Source organism: Patagioenas fasciata, chromosome 20 (genome assembly GCF_037038585.1).
Source record: "Patagioenas fasciata isolate bPatFas1 chromosome 20, bPatFas1.hap1, whole genome shotgun sequence".
Lineage (NCBI taxonomy): Eukaryota > Metazoa > Chordata > Aves > Columbiformes > Columbidae > Patagioenas > Patagioenas fasciata.
The window spans coordinates 6,569,508-6,586,597 of record NC_092539.1 but is presented as its reverse complement, the minus strand read 5'-3'; the positions used below and the strand labels follow the sequence as shown (position 1 = coordinate 6,586,597).

The 17,090-nt window shown below is 43.7% G+C and overlaps 1 protein-coding gene across 1 annotated transcript; it reads right to left on the bottom strand.

Moving 5' to 3' along the window:
* Positions 1-91: 91 nt before the first annotated feature.
* SET (SET nuclear proto-oncogene) lies at positions 92-8,800 on the bottom strand. Its single transcript, XM_065853909.2, has 8 exons — positions 8,469-8,800; positions 7,056-7,113; positions 5,885-6,027; positions 4,731-4,834; positions 4,444-4,557; positions 2,878-3,048; positions 2,632-2,778; positions 92-1,008 (listed from the first exon to the last, which is right to left on the bottom strand). The coding sequence occupies exons 1-8, from the start codon at positions 8,539-8,541 to the stop codon at positions 985-987; spliced, it is 834 nt and encodes a 277-aa protein (XP_065709981.1). The 5' UTR covers positions 8,542-8,800; the 3' UTR covers positions 92-984.
* Between the last annotated feature and the right edge of the window lie 8,290 nt (positions 8,801-17,090).

Here is a 17,090-nt window from a genome sequence, read left to right as displayed (position 1 = left end):
GACCAAGTGCCCCCAAAATGCGAAGAAATTACAAGCAAGTTCAAAATAGGTTATTAAAAACTGTTTCTTTCAGTGAAGACCAACCAGTCCCTTTGTGTACACATTTAGTTTTATTGTAACAAAGCAACTTGTACACTTTAACGTTTAAAACTGAGCATCTTTCTTTCCTTTCCAGTGAAACAAAAAAAAAAAAAAAAAAAGAATTTAAAAATAAACAAGAACAAAATTACAATAGAGAATGTCAATTCCAAATAAGATCCTACAGGTTCTGCTGATTCTCCATCAAGTGGCAGGGCTCAAAGTCATCATTAGGAGAAGATTTTATTTTAAAAGTGTCATCTTAAACTGCAAGGATGTTTGTTAAACATCACAATTAAACATGCCAAAGGAGAAGAAGCCATGTTGTCAAAATGCCCACTTAACCCACCCAAACATCTGAAACCCACCCCCGCTGACCTTCTATAACCCCATTTTTATTTATTTATTTTTTTTAAGTTTTTTTCCTTTTTTTTAAACAAGAGAAAGTAGACAGATACATGTTGGTAAATGCTAACTGTCCATATTCACATAGAGACACAGTGTAATCTCTGAGCCCAATATACAGAGAAAGAAGGAAAAAAGCTAGATTCTATGCACTACTACACAGGGGCCTAGCACTCTTCAGCTTCCAGCAGAGTGAAGGGAGCAGAAGGTTTTCTTTTTTCCCACAGAACATGGTGTGTTGATTCCATAAACAGTTTTTGTTTTGAGACAAAAAGGGATAAAAATGAACTTGAAACAGAAACTGGTAGATTCTTTTCCACTGTATTCTGCTCAAGGTATTTCCCCCAAAATAAATTGTGAACCATGGTGTAGAGGAGAGAAAAAGAGACCTCAAGAGAACAAGGCGACTGAGCACAAGAAAAAAAAGACAGCAACTTGCTCCCAGGGACTGGAGAAAAATTAAAAAGGTAAAAAGGGGGTTTGGAATCCATCAGTGTTCAATTAGTCATCTTCTCCTTCATCCTCCTGTTGAAAGATAAGCAACAGTTAAAAAAAACCTAATCGCTAAACTTCAGATAGCACAAACTTTCAAATGCAATAACCTCAATTGTTTTACTGCCCTACGGACTACAACCCTACAGCATTACTCAGAGCATGCTGTATGACCATTACTCTTTCCCTCTTCACTAGGGAGTAGTAACACTTGCCACAAGTACCTCAGTTAATAACTCATATCCCAATGAAAAAAGTTCAGGTTTGAGTAACTACTCTGACTTAGAATCACTACATTGACATAATTTTATCATTTAGCAATTGAAGGGGTCATCTTTTTTTCCCTCCCCTTGATTAAACTCTGAAGAGCAAAATGCTTCAACTTTCAGATGCTAAACTCTAGGTTATGCGTTAGAGCTCAGTACTCTGTGCCCACAACTGCCCTAACTCAGTACAAGTAGATTTTTGCTGCGGAAATCCAGACACACCACGCACAGTTCCCAGAAACAAAGACATTCTGAACTTTAAGTTACCGACAGCCTGAACACTGTCCCTGGATCCCCACTTGCTGCTAAAGAAAATTTATAATTCCTGAACCCAGAGTCTTAGTTAAGCTGGCAATAAGATGACCATGAGCCAGCACTGGGCCCTTGTGGCCAGGAAGGCCAATGGCATCCTGGGGTGTATTAGAAGGGGGTGGTCAGTAGATCAGAGAGATTCTTCCCCTCTACTCTGCCCTGGTGAGACCACACCTGGAATATTGTGTCCAGTTCTGGGCCCCTCAGTTCCAGAAGGACAGGGAACTGCTGGAGAGAGTCCAGCATAGGGCAACAAAGATGCTGAAGGGAGTGGAGCATCTCCCATGTGAGGAAAGGCTGAGGGAGCTGGGGCTCTGGAGCTGGAGAAGAGGAGACTGAGAGGTGACCTCATTAATGTTTACAGATATATAAAGGGTGTGTGTCAGGAGGATGGAGCCAGGCTCTTCTCAGTGACAACCAATGATAGGACAAGGGATAATGGGTACAAACTGGAACACAAAAGGTTCCACTTAAAATTGAGAAGGAACTTCTTCTCCGTGAGAGTGACAGACACTGGACCAGGCTGCCCAGGGGGGTTGTGGAGTCTCCTACTCTGGAGACATTCAAACCCGCCTGGACACCTTCCTGTGGAACCTCATCTGGGTGTTCCTGCTCCGGCAGGGGGATTGGACTGGATGAGCTTTCGAGGTCCCTTGCAATCCCTGACATTCTGTGATTTTGTGAATACGCAGAAATAAACCAACAGGTGGGAGGATGACAGAATCTGGTGCATCAACAAAAGCTATTTACAAGTAAAGTCTTGCTAGAATGCTAATTAAATAAAAATTTTGTTACGGTAATATCCTCGTTCTTCTAGAGCACTTCCCTTACAAACTTACTAAAACTACTTATTTGCACTGTCTCTCATACACACGAACATACTTTACTACGCTGAGACCACTCTACAAGTTAAACTAGTAAGAAGAGTTCCATTTCTCCCCTCCAAACTCCCTGTCAGTGATAGTACAGAAAAGAACTATTTTACCTTTGTAACAATGGCTCAGTGTTCCCACAACCTCCCTCTTACACATTTCTTTTGATTTCATACACCAGAGATGGAAAGGGTAAGATTACTCACCTCTCCTTCCTCTCCCTCATCATCATCTTCATCTTCCTCCCCCTCATCTTCATCTCCTTCTTCATCAATATCCTCCAATCCTTCTTCCTCTTCATCATCATCATCATCCTCCTCTCCCTCCCCTTCTTCATCATCCATATCAGGAACCTTAAAGACACACACGCAACATTAACTACAGTGATCAAATTCACTTTCACTTGCGCAGCGCTATCATGGTACAGATCAACACTTTGGGGCTGTACTTACCAAGTAGTACTGTAGCGGATTTGGCCAGATGTCATCCTTGATGACTTCTCCTAGTTCATCAGCCCCTGCATCAGAGTGGTCAGTGAACCAGGTAAAGAAACTTTCTGGCTCTTCATGCTGCCTCTTCCTACTGGCTTTGTTCTGTGTCTGGCTTGAACGTTTTGTCAGGTCCTGAAAAAAAAAGAAGTTCCCTGAAGAAGTGATCTTTACATGATGTTTTTTTTTTTTTAATAAGCACCATTTAAAAATTTACTTGTCTGAACAACCACAAGAAGTCACTTATTACTCCCTCTTTCAAGTACAAGTCTTTAAGAAACATTTGGAACCCAAACAACTCACAGGGAAAGATACCATACATCCACTTGCATTTCTCCAGAACATGAGGAAACAATAAAACCACCTGTTTCTTTTAATGACCTCCACTGAAATACTGAAAATTCACTGGATCTTGCATTTGATTTATGCTTCCCTATCACAGGGAGGTGTAAGTATGACAAGTGTTGAACGATATACTGAAAAGATCTCACAACAGCTAAATGCTACTCAGAGTAGCCAAAACTGCACCTGAACTCTACCACTGCTGCATACACACAATTTAAGAAGTGCTCAGTCTCCACACCTCTAAGCTCTGTCTTTAACTTCAGATACTGAACTGCCTAGCCTTCTTATCCTAAGATTTCCTGCTTTCAAGTCTTCAGGCCATTCTTTGTCGCAAGTGGAAAAAAAACTACACACACTGTTAAAACATACAGTCACAAGAACATATGAGTCCTGTATCTACCACCTTACACCAGAAGTTTAGTAAGCTTGCAACAATATTTGCTAAGTCTGAAAATGACCATTTGCTATTTAAATCCATTCTTTCTTCGATTATAGGGTAATTCCAAACTTTTAGTATTTGCTTCCTTGATAGAATCACGACATTGATAGGTTTAGGCTGTTTGATGTAACTGCAACCTCAGTCCTACTTCTAAATACTTGTTTCAAAATCTTCAGGGTAACATGAAAGCTCTCTCAACTTTTACAGAAGATAACTACAGCAAATTAATTACGTTTGAGTACTGTCTGGATTAAAGATGCACCCACATTATTGCGTGGTTGCAACTTCTCTAAAAATGTGCTGTCTGGAAATGAAGTTGAAGGAATAAAGAAAAGAAAACAACAAAATCACGCACGCCTAATAAGAAACCCCCAAACGCCGCTGTCCTCAGAACTCCTACTTTAACAGTTATCTTAAGAAAACAACAGAACACGGACTCTAGATCCACTACAAAGAGAGGAGCTAACACACTTGTTAATCCTTCCATCTGGTCTACTTGTACTTTCACTGTGTTACCGGTGATGCTCAACCGAGCAAGAGAATTGACTACAGATATCCATGTAAACAGGGTATTCCAAACCCTGCAAGATGGGCATGAGCTATGGGTCTCGAAAAGTGGAAAGGGGATTGAGAGGAAAAGACAAAACTGCCTCAATAATTTAAAAAAAAAGGGCAAAAATAATGTAATTAAAGTCATAGTATCACACTGAGGAGAAATCATCTCTCCCAGATGCACAGACACATACCTTCCCAGATTTCCATTTGATCTCGGTTGATTTTGAAGATGGGTCTCCACTTTCATTGAGGTGAAACTCTTTGGAGAGAACTTTATTTTCGAAGTATGGATTCTCATCAAAATACTGCAGAGTTGAAAGCAAAGAGTTAGAACTCACATAATGTAAAGACACATGCCAATTAAAACCTGGTACTAAATGAAAAACTGAAGAAATTAAGTTACAAACAACAACCCAATATGCAATTAGATTCAAAAAAAACTCAGAAAAACAACAAGTGAAGGAATTAAAGTACTTACAAAATCTATTCTGTAACCTGATTTGATGTCTTCAAATTCTGTCACTTCAACTCTGGTCAAATAATGCAGTGCTTCCTCATCCTCTTCTCCCAGCAGTGCAGATACTAAGACAGAATTAGGAATACCACATCAAAGCTATGAAATGTGTCTCATGCAGATGAAATACAGGTAGCTGATAGCAAGTAAGATTTGAGAAGCAACATATCTGTCCAAGCCAACTTCTCACGGACCATTTTTGTCGAGTTACCTGCCAGACTATTAGCATTTGTGTGATTTGCATTTGCTGAAGTGAAAACATTACATTTGCTTGTTGTAGTTCAACATTAGAAAGCAGCAAAAGCTACGTGTGTACAACTACCCTTCTCTCTGACACATGTTTTCACACATGCAGTTTGCCCAATCCAAGCAGTCTACAAACTCGCTTTGTCCTCTCAGAAGGCCTGTTGTCAAGAATCCTAAGGAGCTCACCTCCAAGTAACAGAAAACCCCAAACAAACTAGAATACTTTTTCTTCAAAGGGCCCAGTTAACTAAGAAAAGTGGGAAACATGTTATTTAAAATGCAGAAAGAAAATCAATATGAGATTTTAGTGAACAAGATGTTCCTTTGGTCAACAAATACAGGAAATAAAAAGCTTTTAAAATGGACTTGAGGAGACTGAGGAGTGACCTCATTAATGTTTACAGATTATATAAAGGGTGAGTGTCAGGAGGATGGAGCCAGGCTCTTCTCGGTGACAACCAATGATAGGACAAGGGGTAATGGGTACAAACTGGAACACAAAAGGTTCCACTTAAATTTGAGAAGAAACTTCTTCTCAGTAAGGGTGACAGAGCCTGGCCCAGGCTGCCCAGGGAGGTTGTGGAGTCTCCTTCTCTGCAGACATTCAAACCCGCCTGGACACCTTCCTGTGGAACCTCAGCTGGGTGTTCCTTCTCTGGCAGGGGGATCGGACTGGATGAGCTTTTGAGGTCCCTTCAAATCCCTGACATTCTGTGATTCTGTGACAAAAAGGAAGTGTTTGCATATGAAGCAGGCTTCTGTTCAAACATATACTCAGCAACAATTCCAGAAAACCCTCAGAGCTGCAAGACACTCACAGAATGAGCAAGCAAACACTGAAATTACAGAAAAGAGGGCTATAACAAACATACCTTGTGGGTGGTTGACAAATGTTGTTACCCAGAAATTTGGGATTTTGGCGATCAATTCTGACCTCTTCTGGAAGAATGGTTGGCGGAGTTTGTTGTATTTCTGTTCTACTTTCAAAATTTCCTCACTGGCTTGTTCATTCAGTCTGCAATAGAAAGCGCCAAATTAACCACTGGAGAGACAACTGCAATTTCAAGACACATCATCAGTAGTGAGCCAGAACCAGGTTCTGATTAGACTAGTCTGCCATATTCAACAATTGAGGTATATTAAAGAAAAAACTGAGGCCAAACCCGTGACAACTACTAAGAAACACACTACCAGAAGCAATCTTGCTAGTCTTAACAAAAACGTTCTTAACACATTGTACGTTTTGCAGCATTACACGAGGGACAGACTCTTATTCATGCAAAGCAAAGTACTATTTTACCTCTTAAACATTTTGTCTGCAAAACACCTGAAGATGAATAATACATAACACTATCACTTGCTCTTTATAACTTTTGGACAGGCAAGCAAGCTACAGCAGGGCAATCTCGTACCCCACACAACTAAAATCTGAAGACGTAACATTTAATTAGTTTTGTAAAAAGGCAGAGCTCTGATACTGCACACAACATGTGGCCAGAGCCTCAACAGTCACCTGCAGACTTCACAGGACAGTGTGCATGGAGATAAAATCCAGGCAAATACTGACCCAGAGCCCACAGAGAGTTTTTAGATAAGAAACTAACATTGTCAGTCACACTTCCTACATATTATTCTACAAGCACATTAATATATAATTTAAAAAATTATTACAAAAGCTGACTTATCAACCAAGTTTTTTGTTCTGCTCACAGACAGGAAAATCCTTTTGCAAAACAGCATACATGTTAGCTTGAAAAAAGCAATAAGAAGTCAACTTCTCTTATCAAAACTAGCACAATTAATTTAAAATTTTAAACTCAAGTTCTACCTTTTTAATTATCCACAATTAAATAAGAAACCAGGATACCACTTCAATTTCTTTTATCATACACTAATAAGCCTCAGGTCAGAACACAAGTGGATCTTGGTGGAGTTTAAAGAGAGTGAGAACTGCTACTAGTGTGTACTTTGCTAAATATTTTTACTTTTGAAAGTTACATTTTCAGTTCTGCCCAAACATTTTAAAAGCTTGTTCATGTTTACCTGTCTATTTCATTCTGTACTTCATCAATGTGTTCAATTGCTTCCTGTTGCTCTTTTTCTGAAAAACAAACAAAAAGGCGTCAACATCCCTTCATTCCCAAATCCCCTGGGGTTTTCGCTTAAGATCTTTTCTAGTCATCTACTTTAGAAGTACACAAATATTTCTATTAGATGTTGTGTCACTGGGCCTTAAAGCTTCAGCTGATTCCCAGGTGTACTATGGCTGAAGTGCAGAAAAGTTTGACAAAACAGCACTCAAAGTGAGTTTACCTTTAGAAATCACAGTTCACATTCCCCTATACAGTCTAATGAGTCTATGTAAATGCTAACTCAATCATGATAGGAGGTTACTAACAATTTCATAAAAGAATTGTAAGCCACATCTGCTAAGACCAACACATTGGAAGGAACGTCAAATAATGTAGAGGAACAAAATACCGATACAAGCAGCGTAACGGGGAACGCGCCACCTTCTAAAAACCGAAAAGAACGTTTGAAAGGGCGGTTACAAACACGAAAAACTTCCAAGTCGCCGTTTGGCAGATAATTTCTAATCGGAACTTTCCCTCGTCCAAGCCTGAGCGCGGTCTCGGTTCCAGCGGGCTGTTTACCTATGCGCCGGGCGATGAATGAACGGTCGCGGGAAGCGGCTGGGCAGTGCCGCACGCTCACCGCTCCCCCGCCGAGCTTCCCACACGGCTCAGCCCGCGTTCAGGGGCAGCTTTCCCGGCGGCTGGACGCGCTGTCCCCCTCCCACGGCGGAGAGGCGAGCGGGTACGGAAAGCACGTGTGCGAGCGGAGCTGGCAGCGGGCGCAGCACCGCGGGGCGCGACGGAGGGAAGGGAGCGCTGTGCCCTTCCCGCGGCGGCGGCCGGGAGGAAACCCACGGCGCGGCGACCTTTAAAAATCCCGGGGCTGCCGCGATCGCACGTGGGGCCGGCGCGGGCGGCTCCATCGCCGCCCCAGCACCGCGTGGCTTCCCCGGGCGGGCGGGCCCCGCTCCATCCCCGCGCGGCGGGGCAGCACCACGCGGCCGCGGCGGCGCCGAGAGCAGGAGGCGGCGAAGCATCATGGCGGCGGCGGAGCACAATGAGGCTCCGCGGATGCTGCTCCGGGAGGGGGGGCGGGGGGGGTCCCGCTGCTCCGCCAAGGCCGCAGCGCCCCCCGCCCGGCCCCGCCTGCGCCCGTGGGGAAGGAGGCCGGGCCGGGGAGCGGAGACAAAAGGGCGCTAACATGGCCTCCTCCTGCTGCCGCTGGGGCCTGCACATCCGCCCGGCCGACCCCGCGCTCTTCCCGCCTCCGGCCCGGCCGCGGCCCGTGTGGCTGGGGAAAATGGCGGTCGGTGCGGCGCGGTGCGAGGCGGAGGCCGCGGCGGCTGCCGCCATTCCCTTCCCGCCCCCGGCGCGGCCTCACCTGAGGTCTCGTCGGCCCCATCGTGGTTGGAGTTCAGCTCCTTCTTACTGACTTTGGCCGCCGGCGCCGACATGTTGGTGGCTGCGGAGCGGAGCGCGGAGGGAGGGGGGCTGTAACGGGACTGAGAGGAGGGGGGGGGGCGGGCACAGACTCCTCCTGCTGCTGCTGCCACCGCCGCTCTGGCTCCCTCCGCCGTCGGGGCGCTCCCACCTCCTCCGCCCGGACCTGCGGCTGCCGGATAACAGGGGGCGGCAGCGACGCTCGCACTGCCTCACGCTCCCCACAGCCAGAATCACCACCACCGCCGCCTCCTCCTGCTGCTGCTGGCGAGGGGCGGGCAGCGCGGCGCGCATGCGCAGCACCCCCCCTCCGGGGCACAGGGGGGACGGCGGCCGCAGCGCGCAGGCGCACTAAGCCCCCCTCCCTGGCGCCGGGCAGCGAGCGGCAGAGTGCGCAGGCGCGCCTCGCTCCCCTCCTTGAGAGCGGGTGAGCGCGCCCCTCCGCGCAGGCGCCGGCACCACCTCCTCGCCGCGGGCGGCTCGCGCGCAGCCGCAGAGATGCCCCTCGCCAGCCCCGCCCCCGCCGACCACCCCACGCTGGGCGCCCATTGGCCGCGCGTTGCGCCCTCGCGGGGAGCGGGGGGCGGCCCTCGGCGCGAGAGGCGGGAGAAGGGCGGGGGGGAGCAGGGCGGCGGCGCGCGCAGGTGTGCCTGTCAGGGGAGGGGGGGCGCGCGCATGCGCCCGCGCGCAGCGGCCGTTGCCTGGCGCACGTGGCCGCGCGCAGCTCTCGAGGCTCGCGCTGGTGCGTCCGCCCTGTGTGGAGAGCGCGTCAGGGACCGGCCCGGTCCCGCTCCCCGCCCGGGGAAACGAGGTGGGGCAGTTTGGGACCAGCGACCCCCAAATGATCCCCAAACGGACAGTCCCTGCCTGAGGCAGCCCCTCTGGGGTAGACCCGGCACTGCCTGTGTGGAGATGAGGTGGTGTTTCCACTCTGCCTTGCTCTGGGGACACGGCGGCCCCATCTCGCTGCACTGCCTCCCTTAGCTGGAACATGACCCAGTGCAATAACTTCACGTTACATTCTAATGGCACAGAGGCCCTGTCAGTCACATCCAGCCCACTCGGTTAATGTGGGAACACGACTCCAGAAGGTCATGGAGCCCAGGCGGCTGCCAGCACACCTGCCACTACACCCAGAGCAAGCAGACTTTAAATAACCCTTTTTGTCCCTTTCCTGTCCACCTGTCATGGAAGGGCTCATTGCAGCTTCACAGCTACAGCTAGTACTGTTTAACTCTTAAAGGAACAGCCAAACGATTCTTTTTCTACCAAAATATACAATATATCATTCACAGACTAATATTAGAATACAGGTCAGGCTAAGAAGCACAGCTTTGATGACGCAGGAACTTGCCTTTTGTATTTGCTTTCCAGTTACATGATATGTTCTCTCTGCCTGTTTCTTTTTTGTCTCCTCTTCAGGTTGCCCTTCCAATGGATTTACTCAACAAGGCCTGAATTGGTTCCTGCTTCCTCAAAGATCTTGCTATAGTTTTCTGATTCCTGCTCCCACCTGTTGGTTCCCAATCCCAATTGCTTTTTTCTTTTGTATTCCCAGCTGTCACTTCCTACCTGCTACGTCCTTGCCTCCATTGCCACCCACAGCTGTGGCGGCACGTCCACTATTTGTATTGTGCTTCCCTGTGCAAACTGGAGTGAGGAGCTGCTGTCTGTTAGTCCTCTGCTTTCACTTACATCAACCAGCTCTCTTAACTGCTTGGCACAAAAGGTAAGCAAAATGTTGCAACTTTATAAATGCAAGGTTATCAAATCCTTCCTAAGAGGGATGGCTCAAGGCCTTCCTGAGGTAACTTCTCTCATACTCCATATGCATCTCCCAAGATCAATTAATCTGGGCACCTTCACATTCAGACAAGGTAAGCTCATGCGCATGGTGTCGTTTTCTTCCTTCTGTTCCCCTTGTCTCTTTCCTATGCAGTTGTAGCTGCTTGTTGTTTTTCTTCTTTCTCAGCTCTATAATGGAACAGTAACATTTTTTCCTGAACTATACTGTCCAAGTAGCTGTGCTGCCTATATCACAAATACCTCTTTTCCCTCCGTATTACAGAGTTTGAATTTGTGCTTTGGTTCAAACTTCAGGTTGCATGGTTCAAGTTTCAAAACTATACTGTATGTGGCATCTTTCAGCACGAGTACTCTGGTGTTGACAAATAAGGGAGCTGGATCTTTGCAGCCTTCTGGATGGCAATGAATTTTGTCAAACGAATGAAGAAAATTTGTGTTAGCTTTCCTTTATGTATATTTGGATATATAGGGGGTTTGGCAGCAACTGATAGTGATTAATGACCATACGATTTACAGAAAACGTAGCAGTAACTGAATGTTTTTCTTAAGAACTGAATAAGCAGTGCCTCTTTGTAAAGACAATCTCATATCTGCTCCTTGATGTAAAAGTTAAGATCTTCCAATATTTTTTTCCCTAGTTAGGTATGTTACAGAAACATAATTGCTCATCACACATAGTTTCTGGAATGTCCAGTTAGCTGTAAAATTTCAGCACAAACCCCAGATTTGGCAAGTGAAATCAGAAAATGTCCTAAATCCTCTCAAATACAATGTAATGATGTGTGAAAAAGAAAGAAAAGTACATTTCCTGCTAAGTATTTCTGCAACACAAAATGGGCATACATAAAATCATGCAAGTCAAGATAACCACTAGCAACTTATGTTTTTATAGCCTTCCATCCCAAAAAATCCCACAGCCTTTACAGAAATTATTGTAAAGAACTATAAAACAAGGATCATTTTACTGCTGCTGAAACGCAACGAGCTGCTTAACAATTATACATCTATGCTGAGAGCCTGGTCTTCCACGAGGAACTTGCAGACTTGGGCTCTGTATTAGAAGCAGAGATCCCCCTTGGAGTGCAAGACAAAATTTTTTAGAGTATGTGAAAGCTTTTAGATTACTGAGCACACCAGGGAGTTGAAGGCTGTACAACATCTCAAGCACACATAAGCTTGTATGTGATAGTAAAGCCTGACTGGCGTATCAGTGCTTACTCTGAGCAGCTGGCAGAGACACACCGGCTGGTTTGCTGTGTGTAATCAGTTTGACAGCCCCCAGGAACTGCTGAGTCCCCGTGACCCTAGAAAGAGAGTTTGGCATGTATATTAAACAGTCAAATACCTCCCCCTTCAACTGTTGGTCCATCTCCACTAGTCACAGACCTTCCCAGTCAAGAACTGAATGGTTAGATAATGATGGAAGAATCTTCCACGTGCCCTCGCAGTTGTTGCAGTTGAAACCCTGGGATGAAAGTATTTCTGGGCTGATAACTGCCTTTGAAGCAGGGTGGTGGTCCAGTAACACAGATGACAGGGAGTGACTAATAGTATGTAGTTGAATAAATCCAGTGATTCTATTTGGATTTTTGGGGTGTAAAGTTTCCATTACACAGTTGCTAAACCTGATTTTTATTTTTTCCTATATCAACCTTTCTTAACTTACCAGAGCGTTTGCTTGTAATATATGAAGAGCTGGATGGTCCTGTAACACTTGTTCCCAGATACTAGAGACAAAGAGGCAGTCAAAATATTCTTTAAAATCTTAAATGAAATTCCAAGTCAATAAAAGCTCAGGTACTTCTGAATGTGAGCCATAAGCTTTTCAGATATGTGGGTGTTTAAGAATGTTTTGCTCATATTCTTCACATAAGGTGCGCAGTTGTGAATTTTGTAGGGAGCTGAGCTGATCTGTGCTTTCCAGAATAATAGTGGAGGTTGTTTATTGGAAAATTCTCTTGAAGTTACATTCTGCATTATGAAATTAAGAGTCCCTGTCCAAAGAGACATTGGATTGGAGGAGTTTCCTGCCCTTCTTGACTTTCATTCAGGTTTTATATCTCAGACATTTGTGTTGTCCTGTTCCTTGACTTAGATGGAGCCCTGTGGCTGTTAAATACTGATCGACTGTGTTGACACATATATAGATGCTGTTATAAATCCTGTACTACTGAACTGCTGTTTCTAAAAGCAAAAATTAAATATTAACTTGTCCAGATGTGCTACTACCACTTCCAGATGTGAATATCCATCTCCTCCTGCCCGAGGAGTTCACAGTCCAAGATGGGATCTGAAATGAACAAAAATTTTGTTTGCAAACATGTATTGGCACATGCAGAAGTGTCTCTTCACCATCTCCAACACCTGCAGGGTGTTACAAGGGAAGACATTTAGATTTCGTTAGTGCATTCACACCAGCGGGTGTTCAAAAGCTCTCTGTAGGGATACAAAATTATTAGTTTTGCAGGCTAGCATTAGAGCCAATCCATCCTGCACTGAGGCAATGGAAGTCTTCAGCCAAACTTTTACAGAAAATGTCTGAAAGCCACGATGTTTATTTGAAATCATCTAGTGATTAAGTGATATATGTTGTACTTGGCTTTGTGTTTACTTTTGAGGCTTTATTTTACTACATACACTCCTGTGTAATGAAAGCTCTAAGCAGAAGTTGGAAAAACTGACCACTTACAAGAAGTATTCCTAGCTATAACGATCAATCACAAGTAAATACACTTTCAAACCGTAACACTGCAGTATTTATACTGGGAGTTATTCTGCACTAGCTGTGCCAACCAAATCTTTATGTAGAAGGTCCTGAAATAATTCACAGAGGAAGTAGCTACTTGTCTTCGCTTCCCTTGAGTGGTGCTCTGTCTGAAGAAAGGCTGTAATTTCCCCACGGGAGGGCAGAAGCTCTAGTGCTAGAGTTTGTCTAATGAGACACAGTAGATATGGATAAAAATTCATGGAAGTTACAGTATTATAAATTTAAATGAATGCTGAATTGAAGCTTTAGGATAACTAAGCAGTAGGGGTAGAACATTGTTGTGGACTACGAAAAACTAGACTTTGTGCTTCTGTGGGTTCTCCTGCAAATAGACTTTCAGCTGATCCTTTCCCTCTGCTCCCCTCATGGGAAAATTAAAAGCGACAAACCTTTCTACAACAAGAATTTATAAACTTTTGCTTTCCAGGATTTGAACTCTGGCCAGTTCCTGAAAGGCGTAATTATCATCTCCTCAGTCCTACAGCAGGAAAACTCATTGCTGAATCCTAAACAAGGTTGAGTAACACTTTAAGATTTGGTCCCTCAGGAATAACAATAGATGCTAAAATTTTACGCTATCTGTATTCCACCTTGTTACCAAGTGGCAGCTGGTTTTGTGGGAATCATTAAAAACTTCCCTTGTTATGCAGAGCACTGTTGATACTTGAACTCTCAGGGTGAGTAACCTCTGTTTCTATCCAGAAATACCAGATTAAAATAAACATACGTGACATTGCTCAGTGAAAAGCGAGTACGGTATTTACAATTCTGTAGTTTCAAGTTGGCATTATTCGAACATTTGCAGTCTTGTGTAGGAGTATAATGACAGAAAAGGTGAAACAAAAAAGAAGAAAATACGTAGGGATCTGTCATATACAGGTTTTGCTACAATAACACATCATACACATTATTCTTTTTCATCTGAGAATGTCAAAGCTCATTCAAAAATCAAGTTAAATATAAAAAGCTCTGTGAGGAAAGTAAGTCTTTTAATGGTAGGTTAACAGAATGCCAGAGTTATTCAGAGTTATTCCTCATTAGAGCCAGAGACAGAACTCAGGAATTGAACTAGTCTCCAGCTTTGGCTACATAAAATCCTGCAGGAGTTGCCAACAATGAAGATCTGTGAGTGGAATTTGGTTAATTGTGTCAGTCTGCAGGAACGCTTATTATTTTTTGGTATTACAATAGCTCTGAGAGTCCTGAGCGTTCTGTGACAGTGATCCCTTTGTGCAAGGTGCTATCTGAACACAAAGCAAAGAGGTGCTTCTGACTTGGAAGAATGTAAAGTCTTTCAGGACGTAGTTTGACAAACTATTTTTTTGGTAGAAGTTCCTACTTACACATTCCCCACCACACATTCCTCCCCTCTTCCCCTTCACACTGTCCCTGAATTATGCCAGTGTAGTATTTTTTGTGTATTTTTTTGGTGTTAAATTGAATCAAGAAACTGATTTCAATTAGAACTAGTCCCCATAAAAAACATTTATTTTTAATTCAGACTAGTATTCTCATCTGGTTCCCTGCTGGAGATGCATGAATAATGTTACAAGAAAGAGGGTCCCTTGAAGGCAGGAATGGACAAAGTAAGGGTAAGGACAGGTTGTGTAAGTCTTGCTTACTTAGAAAGGCGTCTGTCAAACTGTCACCTTAACTTAGCCTAACCAGGACAAGGTTGAGATTGTAACCGGTGTGAAAAACCAGAAATATTTATTTCTCAGGTTTTATTTAAATTAACACAAGTGGTATATATCAATAAACAAAATAGCAACTCTGCCACCTCAGGTGATACTGTAAAAGTTTTCAGAGTAGAATTTGAGATCATTGACAAAAAGTCATCCTTCCCCTTTCGGATTCAAAAATAGCATCTCTCAGAAACACACAAAGGAAATAACCTTTAAACTCTGTGTTTGCTCTTGCAGTAGTATGAGTAGAAAATAATTTCATCTGCTTTTACAAAAGGGGGGAATGTAAAACAAAGTAGAAACCATTTCCCTCCCACCACAGTTGTACATCTATTATCTGACTCACCACTTCTGGGACTCCTTCTGGCAGTACTGGTTTTATTGCACTGAAAATTCAAGCATGTGAAAATGTTCTCTATTTTCAGGTTACTTTGTTCACTGTTTCGTTCAGGTCAGTATTCCTTCCTTTAGAGGTTTGGAACTCAACATTCAGCAAGCGCTGGATATTGCTGTTCTTAAGCCTTGTGAGAAGGACTAGCACAGTGGAAAAGAAGGGGGCAGGGAAGGGAGAAACGAAAGGGGAGGAGAGTCCCTATCTGAGGGGAGACTCCAGACTAGCGAAATTTTCCTGACATCCATTCAGTCTCCAGCAGGGTCTCCTTCAAGGGCTTTTACTGAGATCCAAAGGGCCTTGCAATTCACAGAGGCATTTACATGCAGCGTGTCCCTCTGGGAGCTGAGGTAGAACTGTACTCCTGGATAATAATAACAAAGAATACTACCAGACTCCCATTGAAATGTCAACCAGGCACTACTGTTGTAGAGAGTAACAAAGAGATGCTAATATAATTAATTATGAAGCCTCAGTACCCTCATTAACACATCTTTAGTGCCTCAATCTTTGAAAATCAGCTGTATAAAGTGACTGTCGGAGTTAATTCCTTATAAATTGCCTCCTGTCGCATCCCAGCACTGCAGCAAGTTCTCTCAGGCCTTGTTGATGCTAAGAAATGTGGTTGATTTTTTAAGTACTGATGCAGTTATACTGGTGTTATTAAAGGTATAATCTGTTGCATAAGCAGGAGTTTGTCAGGCTAGAAGAGAACAAAATAGAAATGCCTTTAGTCAACCCAGCTTCTACACCTGGTAGCATAAATAGGAAAAGATTCTGTGAATTAAATGGAAAATTAAGGACAAAAGAAAAACAAGAACTAAAGGTGTCACATAATTTGGCATTTGAAGGTTTCCGGACCTTTTTCTAAATTTGAGGATCGAAGCCAGTTTATAGCTCTCCCTCCCTCTTCCTCCTGCCTTTACGACAGCATTTCAGCTCCAGGCCTCATTCCAGCGCCTCCTCCCTCCCCACCACTCCCGCTTACAAATATATATTTCAATAGACTTAGGCTACATGGAGTTCCAAAACCAGCATGTAATTGGTGCCATTGTCTTTTACCCTTCTCCACAGAGAGCCACAGTAATGCCTTCTTAAGCCCCGTTTTGTCATGTTCTCACTCGTTTTTTTATTTTAAGTTAGACTTGTGTTGGAAACCCTACATACACACTAAAGAAAAAAGGTGCACAGACTGGCTGTATCAGTGGTTCATTCTGCTCTTTCTGACTACCAGACTGCTATCCTGTCATTCTCCTAAAAGTTATAAAAGTGCCACCTTATAGAGGCGATAAAAAGTGATCACTACAAATCACTTGGCATTTTCTGCAGCAGTAGAAACACACTGACAGACCCATTTATCTATACAAGATATTCTGCTTCCCTTCATCTTCCATGTGTGTTTGAGAAGGTGATCATCTTTCTGTGGTGCATAATTTTGTAAAGCTATCTGTGTGTGTTTGCATAATATGTGCCAGGATCCTTTAGGATCCTTGTTATACTTGGGATAAGAGACCAATCAAAATGGGATATTATTATTTTATTTATATTCAGAAGTGGCTTTCACACTAAGTGTGAGATGATTTTGCTGATCTAGCTAAACTGACAATACACAAACCCTCTCAATGGAGGTGAAGTTTATATCAAGAAAAGGAGCCCTTGCAAATCTGTTTTTCCTACTGTATTAGCTAACGTCAGGGTAGGAGCATTATTTTATTCTCTTAAATTACATATCCATACCCCAGTAAAACTATGATTGTTCAGTGTTCATAGAAATAATGTATTTTAAACACGTAAAGAAAAGTAGCATGCTTAAAATTAAATAAATACATAGATTTCTGGAGAGTGATCAAGAGCTATCATGCAAATTCTGCTTGCTTTACATAGGTATAAATCTGATGGTACTGAATGGAATGT